Genomic DNA, 16944 nt, shown 5'->3' with positions numbered 1-16944 from the left:
ATATATCTAAGTTAATCTTTCTTCTTTTTTCTAAAAAAAAGTTTAATAAAATTTCGAATTTGGAAAATATAAAGAGATTGGCAAATCTTTGTTTCATCGACGAATAAGTCTGTTCGATATTAAAATTTTGCTCGCGTCCAAGTGGCAAAATGAATATTCAAATATTTCTTATACTTCCATCATCGCGTTCGATCACCATCCATCAAAATTTTATCATTCATTTGCTCAAAAACTTTATAACCAATAAGATCGTAAAATATTTTCGCACGCCAAGAATTTTTATCGAGAAACTGGAACGCAAAGCACACGTTCCGTGTTTCTTCGTCTAACACCCAACTCCCCTCCCTTCCTCCCGTCTGTCATCGCGTCCGTGAAATTACGTCTCGCTTCTGAAGAAGCAACGCGATGCAATTCCTGTCCGTTTTTCCGGTTATCGGGTCTCGTTTATCGCGTAAAACCACGTCGAAATCCGGGCATCATTGTCATTTTCCCTTCCCTTCCACCGTGAACGTGCACGTCTATCTCTAACTTGTTCCTTCCACGCTTGTTGCCTTCCTTTCCAACATCGCTTATATGACTCTTTATATACTTGTGAGTTCCTCTCTCTCTCTTTCTCTCTCTGCTCGCTCGCGAACAGATATCCTCGTCCTTGTTTACAGACGAGCAGTGTCTCTCCTTCTCTCTCTCTCTATATGTATGCATGTATGTGTGAGCACGTACGCGTCCCTGTGGTGTAGATTCCTTTCGCTGCTCGCGTGTACGAATTATATCTACACAGAAGGGAGGACAGAGTTAGAGCTAAAAGGCTGCTATCGAGCGTCCCACTGCGAGCGAGCCCTGGAGGCCGGAGTTTATTAGCTCAACCCCCCCGTTCCGTAGCGATGGCTATAACCCTGCGTCGAGCACGAAACAGCAAAGTTTTTTTTTTCTTTAACATTTTCCTTTTGTTTTTATTGGAATCGTATTAAAGTGTACAGCGATGCACACGAAATATCCATTCCACTTTTTTTGGATCTTGTATTTGGTTTTTTGGAAAGCAATGAAATCGATTCGATCGTTAATATGAAAAGAAAATTGTCGATTGAGATTTATTTATTATTATAGCAATTGAGTGATGAAGATAGAATTAGTTATATCGATATATTTATCGTTAAATCAAGATTTTGAACGAGATTTTTATAATCCGTTCAATTCTCTGGTAATAAATTTTTGTAATAAATGAAACGTAATCAAAATATCGATGATATATAATTACGGAATCACGCGTATAAAAGAATTCACTGCAACAATTCGAATTTAATATCCACAAGGAAAGAAAGGAAAACAAGAAAAAAGGAGAATTAAAAATAAAAGAATCGTTGGAGCGCGTTTCGAATCTTTCGCTAGCCCAAGTTTCGAACCTCCACCCTAAGGCGCTCTAAGGTTTCCCTGGCGGAACTCGCAGGAGGCACGATAGAGAGAAAAAATACGCAGGGACGTGTTCCGTTGGGCTGTGCCATTACGAGGCGCGGTGACTAGGGTGCGTGGCAAAAACGTGGAAGGAACGGGACGCGGAGGAAGAGCTTATTTGCAGTACAGCAAGCGGTCAGATGACTCGGTTCCAGAGAGCCACCCTCGACCCTTTCGACAGATGTTGGATGTTCCCCTGACGTGGGTCCGTCCATGGGCCTCCCACTCGCCTCTGCCGTCCACTTTTCAAAATGGCAGAGGTGGCACGCGTTCAAGGACGCGAAGTCTTATCTACGATCTTTTTCTTCTTCTTTTTTCGAAATCTTTCAATTTTGAATTTTGGCGAGGATTTAGATGGAGATGAAAATATTCGAAGAAAGATGAGAGATGCATTTGAAGATGAAACAATTGGAGAACTTTCTTCTCCAGGAATTTTGGAAAAATTCTTTCTGATGGAAATTCGTTGGTTTCCCTTTTTTTCCTTAACTTTAAAATTTAGAAAGAATTCCAAGAGTCATCGTGTTGTGGAAATGTTGCAAGATATTTGACGTCTTCTTTTGTCGGAGAACGAAAATGGGAAAGAATGACGATGGAGGTTGTGGCGATCAATGGTGGATTCTATTTGATGGAATCGGTGTTTCAAGAAGAATACGTACTTCTCGCTAGAATACCTTCATCTTCTAAACGATCTAATAAACGTAGCGCAGATAGGATTCCTTACGATCGGTGGCGGCATCACGTGGCAGAAAAAGAAGAAAATGAGGAAAACGAAGGCGCACGAGATAGAAGAAATATTATCATTTTAAAGACGTATAAAATTAGAATAGAATGCATAAAACGTTCTTAAACTCACGAGATTTGCGCGAGGTGTTCAAGCTGTTATGTTCCACAAAATTACAAGTCCAGTATTGTACTGTACGACGCATCAGTTGCAAAGAATCGCGTTACGTAAAATATAATTAAAGACACTTGAGAACGTGAAAAGAAAAAAAAAAAAAATATCGTAGGAATTAAAGTTGAAAATCGGAAACAGGATACGTCTATTCATCGTGCACGCATAAATTCCATTTAAATTATCTTTGCATTTGCTTCAGAAAAAAACTTGGTAAACGGATTGCAAGAAATCGTCGAATATCATTCAGATAATCTTCTCTCAACGTGCTATTATAATTAAAAGATTTAAATTCCTTCCATATAATTGAAAATCAACCATCGATCTTCGAAACGAAAAATTAATCCGCGTTACTTTTTTCGCTTCGCGCAATTTCCATTCCATTTCCATTCTCAGAGAAAAGTGATCCCTGATTTTAAGCGAAGAGCTGTCTCGAATATCGCGAGAGGGAGCTTTCGAAAAATTTGGAAAGAAATTCTCAAAGGTTGTCGCCTCGCGAAAGAATTAACGTGTCGCGGTTAATGCACTCGGGGTACACGCGTGGCCGCACTTCCTCGAATTTCCAATGTAAATCCGGCACGGCGGGGGCTTACGTAAATTCCCCGCTGCAAATTCCGCGGGGGGGCTGTTACATAAATCCTAGCGGAGCCTCATCGAAACGCCTCGGTTACGAGGAAAAAAATTATGTAACGATGCCGATTCAAGCTTTGGAAAGTCGCCTATCGCCTCGAAAGTATCACGAGCCTTGATTACGCTCCTCCTGGATGTATGATGTTTCATCGAAAAGTATTTTTGCTTTTGAATTTTATTTTTATTATTTTTTTGCGAATAGATTGCTTTCCTTTGATATAGAATCGATAGATTTCTTTTAAGTATGGAGATAGCAAAGAGATGGAGGATTAAAAAAGATCATTTTCAAATTTTGGAAATGTGTAAAAGAAAGTCTTTGGAATTCTATAGAATTTTTCAACGAAAGTTGAAGATTCTTTTTCTTATTGGAGGTGGATTGGTGGATGCTTGGATTGGTGAGAAAAGAAAAAAAATATGTCAAAAATACGCTGTTAATTAAGTAACAACGCGTTAAGAGAGTTTAAAAACAAACTTGAATTGTTTCGAAACTCTTCTATTCCGTTAGTTAGATCATTGAAAATGTTAATTGATTTAGAGTTTCAAGATTGGGATCGTCGGACAGTGCAAAGGATTTCGCAGGGACGATTATGTAAATTCATCGTTTGCCACACTTTCCAACGCAATTTCGACGAGGAACGTGTTTATTCACGGGTTACGTAAGATAAGCGGTATGTGTTTCAATGCTTTAAAACGAGGATAATTCTCATTGATCGTGCATTGAGAGCATTGAGCATTAATCCGTTGAAAAGGTAAACTAGTTAAAAATTTCGAGCAACAAGTTTCGCCTCGAGTTTCAATTACTCGTTAAAACTCCTTGAATAATATATTTATTCGCATTATTATTATTATTATTATAGTTGATTCTCGTACAATCTCGACCATTCGCTGCTACAAAATTATTTTTATATCTCGGATCACGATAAATTAATCGGAATTACTTGTCGAAATAATTTGAACTATTAAATTTTTGCCGATCCCGATGAATCATCCCCCGAATGAATAATAATCAATTCATAATTATATGGTTTCTAAACTGGCCGCTTTCGAGAAGAAGAAGAAGAAGAAGAAGTTGTTGCACTCGATGGCATTAAAAATTCATGAATTTAGCGTTACGTATTCGGTAACGTACACTAATGAAGAGTACATTGAATTTAAAGATAAGTTTCTCGGTATGGAAAAGATCGGGAATTAAATTATCATAGATAAGAAGAATGATAATTACTTTATGAATGTTTCATAAATGTTCGTAAATGTTTGTATATATTTACTTACAATGCTTTCAAGAGTTCATTAATCTTTCGCCGTTCTCTAATTATTTAATCCATGAATCGTACGTAGTAGAGTGTGGACTTGGACTTGGATTTATAATAATTCTAGTGTTGAAAATTTTAAAATACGATCGTTACCCCCTTTTTTTTTTCTTCTCTTTTTTAAATAAGATTGATGGAATAAAATGCTCAAGATAAATAGCCGAAGAGAAATAATATTTCGTTTTTATATTTCCATCCAGTTATGATTGATGGGACGTCTAAGGTTGTTAAAAGAATTTAACGAATAATTAAATATCTCGGATAAAAGGAAAGAAAGAATGAAAATAGGAACAATCTCTATCTCTCGAATCGCAATATTTTCGCGATGTATAATAAAAATTAGAAGAAATTCAATATATTCGAATAGGCAAAGTATCGATCGTATCGATATTTACACAAATTTTACGCCATATATTTTACGTGATACGTAATACGTCGATACGTACGTATTATCATCGTGCAATGCACATGTCGTACAATTTTACCCGAAAATTTAAAAAGTATGTTTACCGTGGCATGCAACAGAGACAAACCTGCAAGCCACATGCTGACCAAATACGATACGCTCAAATGTAAACGTGTTTCGTACTCAAATTTTTAAAGAAATACGGGCTTGAATAAGTGTTTCGAATTTAGCGTTGCGTCGATAATAGAAAAATACACTTTCAGAATTCCATTACACGACACGAAACTTACGAATTTTATGATCAAAATAAATATACTATAAATTGTAGTCTCTATAAATATGATATATTAATTTAAATTTTTTAAAAATATCCAAATATCGCAAATATAATAAATAGCATAAAAATCGTGCAATTGCAATCGAGATTCTCATTTCGAAATATCACATTTTTTAACAAATTTTCAACAAGCACAAAGAGTTACATCTCGTATTCCAATATCCAATATCGTGCAATATCACTTCTAATTACGAAGATTGGAACACGATGTACACAAAGAAGAAACAGAATTTGCAATTACAATTTCTAGGAATAAATAAATAAATCTTTATCTTTCCACCTCCTCGCGTGAAAAAATTCGATTTTCCACAAGAATCAAGAAGCAACGATCGGAGGAGGATCATCGTATATGGTAACCGTGACACGCGTTTATGTCATCGCGCATGCCTGCCTCTTAATTCCCTTAACGAGACCGATCTCGCGCGAGAAACGCGTAATCCTCGAATTTATCGAGGCCGAGCGCCTCGAGTGTGACTCTCCCCGGTCGCGGGGAGGAGGAGGAGGAACTAAAAATCGTTACGTAAATCGTTTTGGCATCCGACGAGACTCGAGCCAAAGGCTGTTGCGATGAAATATTCATGGAACTTTTTGCAACGTGTAATACTACACGCGTTACAGGGCAATTAGGGGCAATCCGCGGGCCGGAAATGGCAGGTTCCTGGTAACGAGTTGTTTGTTCTGACCACCGAGAGAGAGAGAGAGAGAGAGTGAGCGTTGAATTTCGGCTGATTTGTCGTGCTTTTACAAACTTTGACGTGTAATATCAGCGTTTCGTTTATCTCTTTCTTCCTCTTCCTTGGTTATTCGATTTATTATTTTCTTTTCTTTTCGAATTCCAATTTATTTTTCTAATTTTTTTTTTAATTTAATTATCGAGCGTTTGTTGCTCTGTGGTGCGATTTTTAAATTATCGAATAACGGATAGATCGATCTTAAACGAAACGATGTGGTGGTGCGTTTTCTCGTTTCTTCTTTCTTTCTATTCATTATCTCAACTATCTTTCCATCTTCTCGAGCATCGAGACGAGTTTTGGAAATGGATCGCGAGCAAGGATTGCATCTTGAGAAAGTTTAAATTTATCAAGAGCAAAGTAGTTTTCGATTGGGGCGAGCCACCCCCCTTTTCCCCGCTCGCCATCTAATCCATTAGGCGAAGTTGTTACTAACAGACAATTATTGGAACGAGAATGTATCCAACGCCGGTGTCTATCGGTTAAATTAATTCCAACGTGGATTCTACGCTATTAAGTCCTCAAATTGTACACGTAATACACAATATACACGAGGTGTATCCCCTCGAATTTCCACGAGTTTCCTTAATCTAAATTCTCCATCTCTGGCTGCCACTGTTTCGTTATTATTCCATCGTTGACAAAACCGAATCAATGAATAAATTCGCTTTGTACCAGAAAGAGAGAGAGAATCACGTGTACTATATATATTTCTCAAAGTGACAGATATATAAAACTCGCGTTTGCCCTCAAATTCATATTGTACAATATAACAATATAAATGTGTAATCCTTTTCTTTCTTTTAATCCAACGTGATTCGTTAAAACTCTCTTAAAAAAGCAAAGAATATTAAAGTATATCATTATTATATGGATTAATATTATTCAGAACATTTATATCTTTTATTTAATCTCCGTTACATCGACGAAAATTGCCTCAATCTCTATCGTCTTACAATAAAAAACAAAGACAGAATTTTTGCAGCATCCTAATTGTATCGTTAATAACAAACGAATTACCCGATACAACGAATATATTGCATACATCTCGACGAATAACAAAGCAACAAAGCGTAATTTTCTCGTAAGAGGAAATCCTTGTCCGTCCACTCTTCCTTTTTTCTTAAATTTAAAAATCGCAAGCGAAACGAGGAGGAAAGAAGAGAAGGAAGAATATCGCGATGCGATAAGCTGATAAGGGCGAGGGAGGGATGGCGATTTTTTGCCGTATTCGGCTCCAATACCCGACGAAAGCAAATCGACATAAATATTGATAACCGGACGGCTCTGTAGGAGGAGAGGAGAGGAACGAGGAGGGGAGAGAGAGAGAGAAAGGGAGAGAAAGGGAGGCCTCGAGTTCGTGACCGGAATAACGACTGGGCCTCGTGCTGAGGCGCATGCACGAGCAAAAAGGGCCCGAAAAGAGATTCGACCGACACTCCCGTCCCTTGGAACGCGGGCGCAGAAACCGCAACCTCGGCCAAACCGATCCTCGAATGTCGCACGATTGATTCGGCGACATTGGTAGGCCGGCCTCCGCCAAACCGCTTTCGTATTGTGGGAAAATTCGGGGATCTCGATTCGTCGATACCCCTCCGACTTTTTATATTCCGCCTGCTTTCAATCGAGATTAAGATTCTAAAAATGGTCATCGACCAATTTCCGTCTTCCCCTCGCGGGGATATCATTAATTTCTTCTTTAAACTTGTTCCGGGTGAATAATCCACTTTTTCAAAAATTTGGAATGTAAGTAGATAATAGAAGTAATGTCAAATTGTACACGAATATATATTATCTATAATCACATTACACCGTTTAATCGAGTTATGAGGGTAGTACAAATCTTTTATGCTTAAAATAAACCATTATTTTCTTATCAGTTGCATCATACATCCGTCCAATTTCTCTAATAATCAAAAACGATAATGAACATCCAAAGGCGAGAAAAAAAGAAAATTTATAATTATTTAAAATTACTTAATACGTGTATACGAAATTGGATGGATAAAAGAGATTCGTTTATTTAGAAGGAAAGAGAAGGCGAGAAGAAAAAATTTATGATTATTTAAATCACATTACAACTCACCGCTTGATCGAGTTATGAGTACGGATCTTTTATATCTAAAATAAACCATTATTTCCTTATCAGTTGCATCATACATCCGTCCAATTTTTCTAATAATCAAAAACGATCATGAACATCCAAAGACGAGAAAAAAAGAAAATTTATAATTATTTAAAATTACTTAATACGTGTATACGAAATTGGATGGATAAAAGAGATTCGTTTATTTAGAAGGAAAGAGAAGGCGAGAAGAAAAAATTTATGATTATTTAAATCACATTACAACTTACTTTGATCGAGTTATGAGTACAAATCTTTTATGCTTAAAATAAACCATTATTTCTTTATCAGTTGCATCATACATCCGTCCAATTTCTCTAATAATCAAAAACGATAACGAACATCCAAAGGCGAGAAAAAAAGAAAATTTATGATTACTTAAAATTACTTAACACGTATATACGAAATTGGATGGATGAAAGAGATTCGTTTATTTAGAAGGAAAGAGAAGGCGAGAAGAAAAAATTTATGATTATTTAAATCACATTACAACTTACTTTGATCGAGTTATGAGTACGGATCTTTTATACCTAAAATAAACCATTATTTCCTTATCAGTTGCATCATACATCCGTCCAATCTCTCTAATAATCAAAAACGATAACGAACATCCAAAGGCGAGAAAAAAGAAAATTTATGATTACTTAAAATTATTTAACACGTACATACGAAATTGGATGGATAAAAGAGATTCGTTTATTTAGAAAGAAAGAGAAGGCGAGAAGAAAAAATTTATGATTATTTAAAATTACTTAACACGTATATTGGATGGATAAAAGAGATTCGTTTATTTATAGAAGGAAAGGGATGGAAATGAAAACCAAAAACTTGTCGGTATTTATCGTTATCCCTTTCGTGGGGTCGGATGTCGGATTTTTCCACGCGATAACGATCGGAGGAAGCGAAATTGCCGGTCGATTATTCGCTCGATCGTTCGGGACATGGCCGAGGGAGAGAAGGCGGAGAGTCGACAATCCCAGAAAGGGAGATCCGATATGAGACAGACGATAACGAGTTTAAGTTCGCATCGACCAAGAAGGCATCCGCATCGGTGTACTCGAGAAATTCCACTCGTTACTCGTCTATTGCTCGAATCTCTGCTCCTCTCTTTATTCTTCCCCTCATCCTGACAGATTCTCGGTTTTCCTCGATTCCTCGATCAAGATGAAGGATCACTCTTTCCTTTCCAGATTGCATAGGGGATAGATTTTTGCAAGTTGTCTAGTTTGCAATCTTTGGAATCTCTTGATATTTTTCGACAAGAAGAAATAATTTTTGCATGAATCTTGTCGAGAGAATTTTTTTTCATAATGATGTTGAATAATGGAGCGGGGCGATGCTGAATTTTTCCAGACATTTTGAAGAATATTTAAATATACATCCTGCGAACGAAGCAAGCCCTAGGGTATTACGATGAAAAAATGGGTAAATAAATAAAATAAGGATGAATGTTTAAAACGAGTCGTAATTATTACGTAATATAATTAATATAATTCCCTCGTAAATTTCAATAATATAAAAAACAAAAAATACTTAAGTACTAATTTAACCAATTTTTAAAAGAAAAGAATTCCAAGTTTTTAAGTTTACAATTATTCGAAATTAATAACGATAATAATTTACTATAATCTTGCTTTGCAAAAGTCTTCAAATTAACGTTCGAAATAAAAGGAAAACACAAAGGTATTTCCACGAGGGAAGGAAGAGAGGGTTTTCATTACGTTCGTATCGTCGTAAATTTGTGTCCCTATTAAAGCTAAAATCCCTATATAACTGTTGCACGCAGCTAGAAGGCAAGGGTCTTCGTTTACGAGACGAAACATACCACGCGTACTCTGTCTGTTCTCGCGTGCAAACACGTTGAAGAGCATTTTGAACGCGCGATGCATAAGCCACGATCCGATTCACCCTTTGTGAATTTTCTACGGGGTAAATATTTGGGAGGGAGGGGCCAAATCCCCCCTCAACGATGGGACGGGGAAGATCGATCGATCGGAGGAAATTTTCAGAAATCCTGTAATAACTAATTTTTATTAATTTTCGAATGATCAAAATTCGTGACACAATTTTATTATTATTACAAGTTTCACGATCTCTCTTTTTTTATTTCACTTTTGTGATAATCGATTGAATTCTACTTTTCAATTAGAGGGAGAGTACGAGGGGGAAAAAGAGAATTTAAAGAGAGAGAATCTTATTATTTTTTTTTTATTTGAGAAACGAATAATTTTCTGTGAATCGGAAACGATGATTCCACGTAAAATTGCTAATTTATTTTCACCGTGTAAAATGAATTATTGAGTATGAGAATCATTGCGAGTAACGAGTCGCGGTCGGTTTCCTGCCAGCTTTAAATTTTCGACGCGTGGGCGAAAGGAGAGGAGAGGAGAGGAGAGGAGAGAGGACGAGGGGGTGGGCACGAAGCGGAAGAAGTCGTATCCGCCTCGTCATGCGGTCCAGCCCCACTCGGGGCTGTCAGTTTGCCTGATTTATTGCTCTCTGCCCCTTTCAACCCCCGGTAAACTGGTTACCTTGCTCTCTATCTCCCTATCTCGCCAACGCGAATCGCGATCAATCGTTTTTTTTATCCTTCGTATCGAGAATAAGAATCGAGAATCTCACGATCGTGATGAAAAAGAATATCTCGAATTCATCCTAATTTTCGTTATTAAAGAATTCGTTGACAAAATATTACTTGTTTGCGTGTCGAAAAAATAAAAATCTCTTTCTTCTTTTCCTTTTTCCCAATAAGAAGAATAGAAAAATATATTTTAAAATTTTTCCTGGAAAATTTAATCTACAAAATGAGCTAAAAAATTTGGAAGTAATTTTAATCAATGTTTTTCCTTTGGAACAATTTTCGTTTCAACTTTAATGAGAAAAGTAATCGGCCAATCACAAGCTCTTGATAATATTTCACAAAATCCAACTCGTTTTATTAAAATACTTTTATTAGCTCTTAAATTTTGCAAGCGCAATAATTAACCCCCAATCCATCCCAAAAACATTGCGTACAAATGAGGATATTCAGATCGAAAATAACTTCAATTTCCTAAATTTTTCCCCCAAAAATTTCCATTTTTCACGACACGTGTCTTTCACAGAGATCCAACAAGAGATCCAACAATCCTTATCCCCTAAAACACACCCCCCATCCACTAGAAATTAAATGGATCAATAAGACGATTAATAAAATACTCGACAGTTCCTCCAGTTTTGTATCTGCCATGATTGGCAAGGAGGAAAACTTGATTGGCGGACCGGCCATTATCGGTTAATTCCACACCTGTGCAGCCTTATTAGCCGAGCTCTCGATCAATCGTTTCGACGGCACATCTCGAACTGAATTTTTCTTTTTTTTTTTTTTTTCGTGGAGAAGGGGACAACGTGTTGCAAGCGAAAGATGGGAGGAGATGGAAAAAGGGTGGAATTCGAAAGGGAGATACGATCGGATACGATGATCGCCGGTTGAACTTGCGGGAATAACGTGCTGCAATTAGTTAACACTTTTCAACAGCGGACGGGGTGATCGATGAAATCGTGTACGAGATAGGGAGGAATTTTCGACGAATGAATAGGAATCGAGGTCGTCGATTCTGGGGAGGGGAATCGATGATGGAGATTACTATGATTATGTGAAAAGATGTGTGTAGATTAAATTTCGTGTTTTTTTTTTCAATAAAGAAATTTTACAAAAGTGTATCGAGATGATTCGAGGAAGAAATTAAAAAGAAAGTGGAAAATTTAATTAAAAAAAAGATATAAATATGAAAATTTTAAAAATTGTGAGTCTGGTTAAGTGAGATTGAACGTCAAAAATTTTTCCCATTTAATTTGTCAAAACTTCAAAATTGAAGAGAAATCTATGAAATCGTGATGGTAGATTGGACGATTAAAACAATTTTTTTTTTCGTTTCTCTCGAATAAAAATTTCAAAAAAAATATATATATAAAGAATATATGGTTAAACGAAGATTGAATTTTATTCTTCAATTCGTACGTTTAAAAATACATTTCTTTCCTCGCTTTTTTTAAAACTATTACGTGAATATATTCCGCTCGTAAATATACAAGTTTTGCGCGCGAAGCGGAAGTTACAATTCGTACATTACATAATTTAAGCCAGCCGTTGAAGCCAACTTTATCTCTTTATCTCTTTGCCGTAGTCGATCTGAATCTCATCGACTCGATAATTATATAATTCGTTGTGCATCGTCGCTGGCTTGGGAATCAACGTCGAGGAAGCGACTTGTTCGCGAATCAGGTTCTTAAAACTCTTGTAAATCCTTCCTGCTTTCATTTTTTTTTCGATTCGAGGAAAAATATTAACCAGATTGAAAAGACCAATCAACCGGATTTATTACGCGCTACTTTATATATATGTAGTTGTTAATAAATTCAGAAAAAGTTGCTCGTATAAAATTATCAGATTTGAGATTTATTCATCAAGTTTTTACCGGCAAAAATTAAATCTTTAATCGCTTGATAATTCAACAAGCTTCCGTTTCGACATTTAAATTAAACATTAAAAACTCGATTCACGTTTGCTTCGATCTTTAGAATCGTGGTAAGAGAATTCTACATTTTCTCGAATATTTATAAAATATATCAATCCGATAATCGGAATCATGTTTCGCGACAAATATTACGCGAAAATAAGAAAGTTCTCGTCGCGTTCGAATAAGCGGAAAATTTGTCGAAAAGTTATATTATAATTTACATTATAATTAAAACCCTGGACAGGCGGCGAACCGTTAAATATCACAACACTTTTTTTCCCACGCACATTTTCTCCACGCGTTTGAAAATTGAATTCATCAACAATCTCCGTTATAAATTCATCGTTATTTAATTCCGCCAAGTTAATTAACACTCTATAACGCAATAATTTTCGCTTTCATCAACCAGTTAGATCTAGAGTTATGTTTAATTATCAATTAAAACACCCACCGATTACCAATCTCGGCCGAGATCAAACGTAGCGCAGGCCAACTAGCGCGTAAAGAAGGGGGAAGAACTAGGAAGAGGAGGGAGAAAGAAAAACGACCGCAAAGAGAGATGATACGCCGAACCTTTGCCCATCCCGGGAAACACTGGATGACCCGTTGTCACGAAAATGGAAGCCGCCAGGCTCCCCCGTTTTCCTGTAATCAACTCGCCACCGAGTTTTACACGAAGGAAACGAAAGCTAATTAATTGCCATTGGATTCAGGAACAGTTCAAACGCTTCACGGTTAATCACTGACCGAAACGAACCGAGAAATCCGAGAGTTTAATCCTAATTAAATGCTTACGCAGATTTCGCTAGCCGAGTTAATTAATTTTACCAACATGCGCGCGTGCTGCCCGCCAATGGATAATTAGAGGAAGAAAAGACGAAAGACTTTTTCCTTCTCTTTTTTGCGATTCATCGATCGATATTACAGTTCGAGTGATTAATGTTTTTTGATCTATGCGCCTGATGGAATTTTTATATCGCTTTTCTTTCTTTCTTTCTGATTTTTAATATCGTCGAAAAGATTGATAGAATTGCAGGGTTTTGTCGAGTAAAATATACATCGAATGTGTGGATTAAATTAAAAATTTATCAAGGATCATTTACTTCGAATATATATTTCTTTTTAAAATATATTCCTCGAGATTTTCTCTCCCATTTTCTAAATAGCAAGATATTACATTGGGAATAACTAAAGTCGATACCCGATATCGGGATAAATCCACTCGCCGCAGAAATTTGAGACTCGAATTCCGTGGAAGATGAGCGCGTACGCGCTTCCATATACGCTATGTGGAAATTGAATAGAAATCGGGCAAACTTGGAGACGGAAGTCGGTACTCCTCCGGTTCGTACACTTTCCACTCTCGATGGACGGACAGGTATCCAGGTAAAGGTGTACATATATATATGTATGTATATATATATACTCTCGACTGTATCGTCGAGAAAGTTGAAATTGCTCTATCAAACAGCCGCTCGGCTCTGTGCAGCAGATTTCTCCTGCAACACGTGTCTATCCCGTGATAGTCGGTGTCTCGCCTCGGCTCGGCTTTCCCGCGAAACTTTCGTCTCTCGTGTTACGAGACACTCCAAGTTTCCGCAGAAAATCGATCTGAAGACATGAAATAGGGGATCGTTTCCTTGACTCGCGGGAAAAATGGTTGGAAACGGATGTTAACGAGGAGGATGGAAATGAATTTTTCGTGTCGATGTTCGATTGTTTTGAAAAAAGGCGGGCCAATAAGGAATCTCGAAACAAATTGCAATCGATGGAATCTTATTTTATACGCTCGATTATCGAAGCGATAAACTCGAAAAAAAGCCACGCGCGCTCAATTATTGTAATTCATAGCGATAATTCAAGCGCTCGTTAACTGCACACGATATTAACGATGATCACGAATTGGGAGTAAAGAAATATAAAGGCGAGGCTATTTGTATATCGTAACGTAAAAGAATAATGTTTTTTTCTTATCCAGATATTTATTAAATTTTTAATTTTCGATGCAAAGTTTGTTGCAACATTAATCAATTTTTAATCAAATTGCAAGTGGAAAGTGGAAAGTCCTTGCCATCTTTTGAATCGTTTATTATTAGGGAGCAAGAAATACGACGTTCGGACACGAAGAAACTGCGAAGAAGCGTTTTGACGCAAAAGTGACGGCCGTAAATTTGGTTTGGCCGCGCGCCTCATGCATAAATGCATCGTTCGCATTGTGGCGGATACAACGTTCGATACAGCGCAAGTATCGCGATCCTGCGTCGCGATGATCGCGCCGTTTCTCCGAATCGAAAAAAATTGCGCCTTGAAAAAACGAAATCGAATATCAATGATATAATTTTGAAAGAAGACAATGGAGATTTCTCTTTTTTGGATATAATTCGCACGAAGTGAATTATATCCAAAATGTGATTTGATTTCAACGTATCTAGAAACCAAAAATTATTTATTTGGAGAGAATTTTTAATATTTTAGTATTTAATAATTTTTGAAATATTTGTGCGCAACTTTTCAAAAAAAACTTATTTTCTTTTACGTAGCTATAAATAATTCATTCTGAAATGTAAAATTTTGTACACCATATTCGCAGTGGATAATAAATTTCTTTGAATCATGAAAGTTCGGTAGAAAAATTATTACAAAGAAGACGTGACGGTTCTCTAAAAGAAATCACCAAAACGAATAATTTCATGTTATATAGCCTCGAAGAGAGGATTAATTGGAAGAGGGTTATGAGATTAAAATAGGAAGCAAGGTTAGAAAATAAAAGGCGAATAATTAAGTAGAATAAATGAACAGTGAAGAAGAGATGAATAGAGAAAGATGTGATTCAAAATTCGAGCTCGAGATCGGATATTTCTTCCCCGTAATTAAGAATAATATCCGCAAAATCTAGATTCCTACGAAACTTCGAGGATCTTATATATCTTTTTCCGTATCCGAGAACAGGATACGATTTGTAAGTTGTGAAAATTGTGAAAATTTGTCGGACTTCTTCTCGCGCGAACAAATATTCGAAAACCAAGCCACTGTTGTTCATGTTCCATGAAAATCGATACTTACGTTCGATCTAATGATTTATTCTATTAAATTTAACTTCACTTTTTTTAAACTGATATTATCTATTTAATTCTATTTACGTAAGATGGAATAAACAATTTTTAATTCTCTCAAATTTTAAAATTAAAATTTTAACACAAACTTTCCTATTTTTTTTTTCATGTTAAAATATATCTGTTTAATCGTGCAATTTGATCAATAATCAAACAAATAATAATAGCTTCCCCAATAAATATATTAGCAACATTTGAATCATAGAAAAATAAAAAAGCCAATATGGAAGAAACCCTATTCCAAATTTACGAAAACAAATTTAAATTAACAATTATATTCTCACTTACACTTTCATTCCTAAAAATAGAAACATTACATACATATATAGAACAATATTTAAATCAATTCTTCTCGTCTGTGCGTGCATCGAGTCATCGCACACTTCTTCAAAGAAGTGTCCACGAACCCTCAGAATGAAATAAACAGATACGTACCGTGAACCCGATTCCGACCGTGGCCGCGAAATTTCCCGGTTGAAATTTTCCAGTGTCGAACTGGACCAGCAGGGACGTCTTGCCCACACCACTGTCGCCCAGCAGGATTGTCTGGAAAGAAAAAGAGAGAGGAAAAAGAGAATATAGTCGATCCTCGCTATCGACTTCGTATCATCGAGTGCACGTCACTCAATCTCTCAGGTATCCTTTCATCCACTCCATTCGTCTAAATCTCGCTTTAGAATCGAATTGATATTCCACGTAGAATCGATTTTCGAATAATATTTTTTTTTCTTCTAAAAAAAGAATTTCTCTTCCCGGATTCGATCCACGAAATTTCCAAATACCCTCGAAAAATATTATTATTTTCCATACGCTCTTGCCCGAAAACGATTTTCAATTAGAATCCAATCCCAATAATTAGAATCGTAGGGCGTGCTTTACGATTTTCCCCCTCCCTGAGGCTGAGGGGAGCAGCTTCTCAAATTACGCGTAACGCACGGTTCGATTTCAGCCGTGAACCGTGGGCGAGGTGTGTGGTCCCCGTAAAGGCTGCGGTCGTCAGTCAACTTTGTTGCACTCTGGCTGCACCGTCCCCCTCCCCCCAATATACCAACACCTGTACCCGCCAATAGCCGTTTGACCCGCTGGATTATTACATTACGGGGCTCTGGGCACCTGCTTCGCGCCACCGGCACACGTGTTTCCGTACGTGTGAGAGTGTGTGTTGTCCAAGATTACAGCTTGTCAGTATTTTTCGAGTATTTTTGTTTTTCTTTTTTTTTTGGGCAGGGAAAGAATAAAAACCGATGGATCGAGAGTTATCGGTTAATTTGATAGCAGATCATAACAAGGGATCTCGTGAAATATTAATGAGAACGTAAAAGTTTATTACAAAATTATATATTACGGGATAATTAAAAGTTTAATCAAAGTAATAGCCTAGAATCTAACTAAACGAGTTTGACTCGAAAGATGGAAGAGAATTTTTATTCTTCCAGAATCCAAAGATTCGAA

At 36.8% G+C, this 16944-nt stretch overlaps 1 protein-coding gene across 5 annotated transcripts in view; it reads right to left on the bottom strand.

Moving 5' to 3' along the window:
* LOC408741 (ras-related protein Rab-37) overlaps positions 1–16944 on the bottom strand; it is a 236822-nt gene that overhangs the window by 61072 nt on the left and 158806 nt on the right. For all 5 annotated transcript variants that reach the window (XM_016911227.2, XM_016911228.2, XM_392276.7 and 2 more), the window contains one exon: positions 15928–16038. In XM_016911227.2, the coding sequence (XP_016766716.1) occupies positions 15928–16038 (111 nt within the window). The remainder of the gene's footprint in view (positions 1–15927; positions 16039–16944) is intronic.

The sequence above is a fragment of the Apis mellifera genome, linkage group LG3, assembly GCF_003254395.2.
Source record: "Apis mellifera strain DH4 linkage group LG3, Amel_HAv3.1, whole genome shotgun sequence".
In the NCBI taxonomy this organism is placed as follows: Eukaryota; Metazoa; Arthropoda; class Insecta; order Hymenoptera; family Apidae; genus Apis; species Apis mellifera.
Note: the sequence above shows the minus strand (reverse complement) of the source record. Positions and strands in the feature narration are given on the sequence as shown.